The sequence below is a fragment of the Liolophura sinensis genome, chromosome 11 (genome assembly GCF_032854445.1).
Source record: "Liolophura sinensis isolate JHLJ2023 chromosome 11, CUHK_Ljap_v2, whole genome shotgun sequence".
Taxonomy (NCBI): Eukaryota; Metazoa; Mollusca; class Polyplacophora; order Chitonida; family Chitonidae; genus Liolophura; species Liolophura sinensis.
In genome coordinates, this window is record NC_088305.1 from 2473453 (window position 1) to 2483190 (window position 9738).

The 9738-nt window shown below is 40.1% G+C and overlaps 1 protein-coding gene across 1 annotated transcript; it reads left to right on the forward strand.

The window, feature by feature from the left end:
- The first annotated feature begins 982 nt into the window (after nt 1-982).
- On the forward strand, nt 983-8984 carry LOC135477447 (heavy metal-binding protein HIP-like). The gene is made up of 2 exons (XM_064757553.1): nt 983-1393; nt 8524-8984. Exons 1-2 carry the CDS (start codon nt 1056-1058, stop codon nt 8975-8977), a joined length of 792 nt encoding a protein of 263 aa, XP_064613623.1. The 5' UTR covers nt 983-1055; the 3' UTR covers nt 8978-8984.
- The last annotated feature ends 754 nt before the right edge of the window (nt 8985-9738 follow it).

Sequence of the window (9738 nt, forward strand, 5' to 3'; positions counted from 1 at the left end):
TCAGAGGAGTGAGTCAGGGTCAGATGAATGAACCAGGGTCAGATGAGCGAATCAGGGTCAGATGAATAAACTAGGATCAGATGAATGAATCAGGGTCAGACCAGTGAACCAGGGTCAGATGAATGGAGCAGAGACAGACGAATAATCCAGGCTCAGATGAATGGACCAGGCTCAGATGAATGGACCAGGTTCAGATGAATGAACCAGAGTCAAATGAAAGAACCAGTAAGATGAATAAACCAGGGTCAGATGAATGAACAGGTTTCAGATGAATCAACCAGGGTCAGATGAGTGAATCAGAGTCAGATGAATAGACAAGGGTCAGATGAATGAACCAGGGTCAGATGAATACACCGGGTACAGATTAATAAACCGGAGTCAGATGAGTGAACCAGTCGGATGAATAATCCAGGGTCAGATGAATGGAAAAAGTTCAGAATGAACCAGAGTCAGGTGAATAAACCAGGGTCAGGTGAGTAAACAGGGTCAGATGAATAAACCGGTGTCAGATGAATGAACCAATGTGCACGACATTCCATAATCCGAGGGGAACAAGCCATGGTATTAGGCAAATAGACTGACCAGTTTGGTGCGGTTTGTTCCCGGCCAAAGATAACCTACAATTCAAACTGCATGCACGTATACTGGTGTACAAAATGATAGAGAAACGTAACACAGTCGCTAATATATATTTAGCCAGATAACTTTCAGTTTAAGTTCAAAAAGTTTTGTCGCTGAGCTTTAAGGAAACGGTCATACTGACAATCACTATTTAAATTCAGCCAGTATTATCTTTAGGTTGTTTTGTTCCACTTTTCTCTTACGTAATATCAGCGACTCCATTAAATCCTGTTCCGGGAAACATGATAGTAGTATCTATAAGAGTGTATCTTGGCATTCAGGGGACATAACCCGTTCACATGAGATTAGTTACTCCGATCGTCTTGTTCAGTTGCCTTTGGGCCTATTTGCTGGTACACGTTTATTTCGCCGGGACGGCCCCAAGAATATCGTCTGCATTACCATTCATTCATTTTGCAGTCGTCAGGTTAAGGATGGCGACGCTCTCTGGCACGTGCGTTACCTTGGTGATCCTTTTGGCGGACTGTTCCTTAGGCGCCAATCTAACTCCCAATGGTAGAGTTGTGGAGGACCCTTCTCAGAATGCTGCTCCTCCAATGACACTGGGTACCATTCGGACTCTTAACCTGGCCCACCCCCAAGGGGAGTCCGTTTGTGATTGGAATACCAGAATTACGCAATTCCTTTTGGATGAAACCAAAGACAGACTCGAACTCAAGTTCAACCTGGAGAAAAAAATCAATGAGCTATACGAACAAATTGAACAAATGAAAAGTCTCTTCGTGAAAGAAGAGGAAGAAATATCAGGCAAGTCGCTGAAACTTTTCCTCCCTCTTTTTTACCTCTTAAAGTTATTAATTTCATTGCGTATATTATATGGATCGTTTATGAATTTACATGAGGCTTGACATAAGTTAATTGAAGGCATCTTCATTAAATATTCGACCAAACATGTAAGTACTCTCTAGCATGTTTCAGGGCTATAGAACAATTCAAAACAATGAGAATCAGCATGTTAAATATATGAAAAAAGGACAAAATTAACATTAAATTTGAGAACTCCGATATATGGAACGATGATTTATAAAGAAATATTCTGTAAAGTTTAAGCAAAAAGTCTGTTGTCTGAGTGATTCTAGGATGTATTCTGTTATATATAGTGCCATATTCAACAAAATGTCCCGTTAGTCTACCTCAATGTTCATGTTCAATTAGTAGAATACGTGTGCCATATTCAACATAATATCCCGTTAGTCTACCTCAGTGTTCATGTTCAATTAGTAGAATACGTGTGCCATATTCAACATAATATCCCGTTAGTCTAACACAATGTTCATGTTCAATTAGTAGAATGCGCGTGCCATATTCAACATAATATCCCGTTAGTCTAACACAATGTTCATGTTCAATTAGTAGAATGCGCGTGCCATATTCAACAAAATGTCCCGTTAGTCTAACACAATGTTCATGTTCAATTAGTAGAATACGTGTGCCATATTCAACATAATATCCCGTTAGTCTAACACAATGTTCATGTTCAATTAGTAGAATACGTGTGCCATATTCAACATAATATCCCGTTAGTCTAACACAATGTTCATGTTCAATCAGTAGAATACGTGTGCCATATTCAACATAATATCCCGTTAGTCTAACACAATGTTCATGTTCAATTAGTAGAATACGTGTGTCATATTTAACATAATGTCCCGTTAGTCTAACACAATGTTCATGTTCAATCAGTTGAATACGTGTGCCATATTCAACATAATGTCCCGTTAGTCTAACACAATGTTCATGTTCAATTAGTAGAATACGTGTGCCACATTCAACATAATATCCCGTTAGTCTAACACAATGTTCATGTTCAATTAGTAGAATACGTGTGCCATATTCAACATAATATCCCGTTAGTCTAACACAATGTTCATGTCCAATTAGTAGAATGCGCGTGCCATATTCAACATAATATCCCGTTAGTCTAACACAATGTTCATGTTCAATTAGTAGAATACGTGTGCCATATTCAACAACATATCCCGTTAGTCTAACACAATGTTCATGTTCAATTAGTACAATACGTGTGTCATACTCAACAAAATGTCCCGTTAGTCTACCTCAATGTTCATGTTCAATCAGTAGAATACACGTGTCATATTCAACAAAATATCCCGTTAGTCTAACACAATGTTCATGTTCAATTAGTAGAATACGTGTGCCATATTCAACATAATATCCCGTTAGTCTAACACAATGTTCATGTTCAATTAGTAGAATACGTGTGCCGTATTCAACATAATATCCCGTTAGTCTACCTCAATGTTCATGTTCAATTAGTAGAATACGTGTGCCATATTCAACAAAATATCCCGTTAGTCTAACACAATGTTCATATTACATCAGCAGAATACGCGTGCCATATATTCTAGCATCACCCAGATAACAGACTTTCTGTTAACTTTAACGGACTATTTATTTAAGAGTAGATATTTGTGACAGAAGGAAATGAAATTTATAAAGCGCACCCATATATTATATTATGCTATAAGAGCCTTTTTTCGGCATTTCCATTAAACCTCCCGTTGGGTTTTTGTTATCTATCTTTAAAACTGGTTTAGCACATTCTAACCGATGGTTATAAAATCATATAGCTAATAGGCCTATGGATATATCCTGTAAATTTGGAAAACACTGTCAACCAAAAAACTGTAAGAGAGACGGGAAAAGTTGCGTTATAAGTTTCCTTATGTCGAGATTAGATATATATATACGGGCGAGGCAATGCTGAGACGCACAACTCTACATGGTTAAGATGTGTCATGTTGGTGTTTACATATTTGTGTTCGCGCTAAAGACCTCCAGTGTCAAGAGCCGGCTCCAATTCCGTGTTTACTGGAACCATCTTTCAACGCTTGCCGCGGCAAAGGTTGGAATTTGTTGACTCATTTCGCTGTAATGAAGGCTGATCCACACAATTCCGGTTAAGTTGGGGACATTTATTTATATATTTGACTTTCAATGTCGAATAACACCATACTTCCAAAAATACTTCACTTATAACATTTTTACGTGTGAATGTATGGAGAAAGACCATAATGCACCGAGTGAACCACCGACATTTGGCATGTAACTGACGGACTTTATCACAATAAGACACGATGAGCTTCACCAGCGTCACAGTGATCTGCATGCTTTATTGATGACGTTATTAACCGACAGCTGATTGTCACCAAGGCCTCAAAAGAGCACTATACTCTCGGGAAAATCCCTGCCAGACACTGGGTTTGAACGCCCACCCCATGTGTCTCAGTGATTCAAACCATCCTTCCCTATTCGAGCAGGGCAGAGAATATAGCCTTATTTATAATCATGAATATGTCTTATAATAAATCGATGTAATATAAATGTATTTCGTAAAAAATCCGTTACTCAATTAGTTTTCAATGACCGCTTAGCAAATCTTGTATATATTCAAAACACCCTTAAAACACTACAGTTAATAATTATATAAATGCTGTAAAATCTGGGAGCCAACACCTTATAAATGTTTTGTAGCCCGATGATTATTTCCCGTTTTAGACCGCTTAGGTGGCTTAATAGTTAGAGTGTCCACGTCGACGTCTAAACACTCGGGATCAAACTCGGGTCGGGTCATACCAAAGACTTTATAAATGGTAATTGTTGCTGCTTCTCTTGGCGCTCAGCACTGAGAGGTTAGAGCAAGGAGACGGGACTGGTTGACCCTGTGCCACTATAATGTGAATGGGTGGAGTGTCATGCCTGGTGTCTTCGGCATGATACTTCAGGGCGGCATTACTTTGGCGACATGGACTCACCCGGCCACAAGTAGACACAGTACATACACACACCTAATGACACCTTGTTGTCAGTATGACTGAAAAATTGTTACGTACGACCTTTAACCCCAAGCATTCATTCATTTATTCATTTCCAAGTAACGTAATGTTAAATTAAGATATTTAACATTTTATACGATGGAACAACATCCACAATTGTTAATTTGGCATATGGTGTCAAGATAGTGTTAGATTACAACGTTTGCAAGTCTTTAATAAACTGTTTCATTTTTAACAAGTGTCGATCTAACATCGTAAATGGTTTCCCCGCATTCACTATGCACGGGGAAAATTTTAGATTTAACTTGCCAAAGGTCCATGGTTTACGCCAGGCACTCTGGTTTCCCTCGCCCGAAAAACTTTACCGTCATCGTGAAAGAAAAATGCAATGAAAATGAAAAATTATTGACTATGACATTACGGAAAATTCAAACGACGACAGTGTGAGAGCTAGCAAACGGTCATATACAACCGGTGAAATACGGCCTTTTGTCAAATACATGCACCGATAGATAGTCTTTCCTCTTTACCACACGCTTTGGGATAGAGTACATAGATGGATTTGCTCGTTGTGTATGAGTCAATTCAGCTTCAGAAGAATTAAAAATATTCCGTACAAAACCAGACACTATAACACGAACAATTCTTGACCATTTCGCCTTTGATCCTCAATACTGACTGGCCGTTGCTCTTCTCATTTGGATAGCAAGGCCGCCATGTGGTAAACTTGCTTATTGATGATAAGTGGCAGGGATCTATACACACGGCCGAAGGGAGAACATTAGACAATGATGAAATACTACAACAGCGAGCTAACAGAGCTATTTTTGACTACTCGACTCCACTCTTATCTTTACAAGCATGGCCAATTAACTGGCAAACTGGCGCCTATACATTTACATACAAAATTGTACGACTGAAATAAATACATGTACATTGAACTTAAGTACGTGTACGTTACAACTGGAAGCAGGGCGTGGTCGAATGATTCAAGTGCTTTCGTTTAAATCGTTATAGATCACACGAGACGAAGATCAACATCATTCTCGGATCGTTATAGATCACACGAGTTGTGGGCTCAACACCATTTTCGGATTGTTATAGGTCACACGAGATGTGGGCTGAACATCATTCTCGGATTGTTATAGGTCACACGAGATGTGGGCTGAACACCATTCTCGGATTGTTATAGGTCACACGAGATGTGGGCTGAACACCATTCTCGGATTGTTATAGGTCACACGAGATGTGGGCTGAACACCATTCTCGGATTGTTATAGGTCACACGAGATGTGGGCTGAACACCATTCTCGGATTGTTATAGATCACACGAGTTGTGGGTTCAACACAATTTCGGATCGTTATAGGTCACACGAGATGTGCGATCAACACCATTCTCGGATCATTATTTGTCACACGAGTTTTGCGATCAAGGCCATTCTCGGACATGGATTTCCATGGAGACCACTTGCCTGAAAAGTTACTCAGCACAAGGAGTTAAACAATTTCAAATGGATGTAAGCCGATAAATATGTTACACTTTTCGCATGACTACAACCTCTGGAAAAAGCAATCACGCCAGACAGGGTTAAACACAATAACGTAGGACCTCAACCAAAGTGAAAGGAACTGGATTCGAAATCACGGCCTGCATTTTTTTTTCTTTTGCATACAGTATGTAGTATATTTGTTACATGTTCACGCTACTTTCCACATTGTATATGTTCTTGGAAATGTGTTTAGATGTATGTGTTTAGATGTATGTGTTTAGATGTATGTCATTGTTATTCTATAATCGGGGATCTGTGTACATGTAGCTCCTGTAAAACTATCTGTTAAAGCTCGAATAAAAAAAATCGTCTTTACATTAAGTTTCTTGAATCTTGACTCTTGAAACCATTGTGTAAAGTGTAGTCTAATGTAGCCTGACCCCAGGAGCAAAGTCTGCCCCGGGGTGCTTTACAGAATCCAAACCATCCTCATCTATTTTCTGGTGCTTATAGAATTTGGACATGTCGTAAACATTTGGGAGCACATGTGGAGATCGGTGGGGTGTTCTGGTTTCTCTCCAGGGGGACCTTCACCTATCACCCACTGAAAACAGATCCGAGCCTCAGGGAACTTGTTTACCCATTTAGTGTATATGGAACTTTCGCAAATATGGCAGCCTCATTTATATTCCATCTATGTTCGTTACCGAGAACAACTATAGTGCTTAGGCCCATGAAGGCTTTCCTACTTCATGTATATTCAGTACTGCTTTCAGTCATGCATCGTGTCTGTTTTATTACTGTATCATACCGTTTAAGTGTACATAAAGTCCAAAGTAATGTGTGCCTCAAATGAAGGGCAGCAGGGAAAGGTGTCTGGAAATATTTCAATTTTTTTTTTCTTACTAAGAAATTTATTTATTTGATTGGTGTTTTACGCTGAGCTCAAGAATATTTCACTTATACAACGGCTTCCAGCATTATGGTGAGAGGGAGGTGGGCAGAGCACGGGGGAAACCCACGACCATCCGCTTATTGCTGTCAGACTTTACCACGTATGGCTGGAGAGGAGCCAGCATGAGCTTGACTTGAACTCACAACGACCGCATTGTTGAGGCCCTTGTGTTATTGCGCCACGCTGGTGTGGGGCATTAAAATTGTAAAATTTAAATTACATGAAAGCAGTTTTGAGCACAGTACGTGTCAAATGGCGCTTGGAATGACACTGTGACTCGCCGAATGCGTTAATAAAAATACGTGCATATGATGAAAACAAGTGGTGTATAAGTAGCAAAAACCTGATGGGATGTCACTGGTCCCAGTATGGGGAGTCCAAAGTTCCAAATGCATCTTTCTGGGTTGAAAAAATGCTAAGAAAAAAAATCCAATTATTTTGTGGACAGTTTTTAAAGTGCGCAACTTAGATTGGTTCCTGCTAAACAGGTAATCTTTAAAAAAATCAAAAAGATTGTAAACTATTTCAAGGGACTCTAACTTTAACAGTAAGCCTCTATATGCTAAACTCCGTCAAACGCTTTGGAAATATCAAAGAAGGGGAGGTATATCTACTTAACCTGATCTAATGATTGCACGATATCAAAATATTTATTAATAGTTAAACAGGAGGGAGAAAGCCGTGTTAATTTGAACTCGTACTGCGAAATGTCACTTAGGAACTAACGAAATACATTTTGAAAGGCAGCCGTCTCAAAGCCTTTACTAACATTGCTTTACGAAGAAACGAATGGCTTGCGCTTACATTTGCCTTTACCAACGCTAATATGGAAAATCGCTTTACTAAGGAGAAATGTTAAGTAAACGGGATAGTATTAGTGCACTCCAAAAAATAATCTTTTAATTTTAACGAAAGTCTGTTGTCTGAGTGATGCAAGAATGTATTCTGTGATGATAACATGGCAATGTGTCATACTCAACACGATATCCTGTTAGTCTGATACAATCTTTATGTCGAATTAATCGAATGGGTGTGCTGTAATGAACAGAATAATCTGCTGGAATAACAGAATAGATTCTAGCATCACTCTGACAACAGTCCTTCTGTTTAATTTAACACATTTTCTTTAGTGTACCACGATGGATTACCCTCAATAAAATTCTCGAGCTCACAAAATCCGGACTAAATGTTTTCAATTTTTTTCTATATATTACTTAGGCTCTCCATTATTTCATTTGAGGTGGCAATGATTTCAAAAAGACTATTATCAGGAGTGTTATGTCTTATATGTTTGATGGGATTTGACTAATTTGAGATTAAGGCTTAAGACAGACAACCGTCTGTTTGACGGTTGAAGAAATCGGAGGCCAGGAGCAAACCGCTCATTTTTGTATAACTTGACAAACAAACCGCACACGTAACAGTAAAAGCTGGATTCGAACCTTTGACCACATTGGCCAATGGCCTGACATAGTCACACGGAACCATGGAGCTTTAGTGAATCAGAAAAGCAAGCGTAAAACACTAAATTATATGTATACAAGTTACCATTGCATGTACCATTCTCGTTGTCCCCCACGACATGAAACAGAAGATCGCCACTGATAACAAGTTCACTTTTACTTTCGCTTTCAGGAAGCATGTCGGCCAGGCTACAGGGAGCCAACACGGTTGATGCCGTAGCATTCTCAGCTCAGGTGGAATCCCACTTGACCGGACTTACGAGGGACCAGACCATAGTCTTCTCCTCCCCACGGACGAATCTCGGCAACGCCTACAACTCGAAGACGGGCGTATTCACATGCCCAACAGCCGGGCTCTATCTGTTCACGGCGACAGTTCTCAGCAACCTGGGGGACCGCATAGAGACAGAGATTATGCTGCACAAATCAGAAGGTGATATGAAACAGGAGAGCGTGGCAAAACTCTACTCCGGGGCCGCCAGTACCGAACGGTACGGCTCCGGCAGTAACACTGTAGTACTGGAACTGGCGAAAGGAGACACGGTGTGGCTAAGGGAATATAACGGTCTGGGCTCCTTCGTCTACCAGCAGTGGAGCAGCTTCTCTGGAGCGCTCATCCAACGGCTTTAACTTGTCTACGACAACTTTTTGTTGTATGTATAAACACAAAGAGCGCCACAGCTTCATAACAAAACCATGACGAACATTAAAACTTTGGTAATACGGCTGTAATGATCGAGAGCTTTCTTTTTTTTAACCAGCAATAATCCATATATGTTTATCAGAGTCATTCGTGGTCACAGTGTTTGAGTGTCCAGTGTTTTCATACACGCCCATGTCGTGTTATAACAACATTGCTCACGTGATAATTTGAATTATTTGGTATTCCCATAGTCTGAAGGTCAGCAATATGAATTACCTTGTCGCCACAATTCAGCATTTCACCATTTAAATATGCACATTAAGCCGTCATAATCTAATTATTTGATCAGTTGCCTCCCGTAAATGTGCCAGCACTGCAACTCTTATTTGATTTTATTTGATTTATTTGATTGGTGTTTTTACGTACTCAAGAATATTTCACTTATACGACGGCGGCCAGCATTATGGTGGGTGGAAACCGGGCAAAGCCAGGGGGAAACCTACAACCATCCGCAGGTTGCTGGCAGACCATCCCACTTACGGCCGGAGAGGAAGCCAGCATGAGCTGGACTTGAACTCACAGCGACCGCATTGGTGAGAGACTCCTGGGTCATTACGCTAACCAACTGAGCCACGGAGGCCTCCGCTTATTTGAATGTCGTTTGATAATATGACACAGTCTAACATTTGATAACATGAATCTCCTACCTGGTCCTTACAATCTAACATTTGATAACATGAATCTCGCC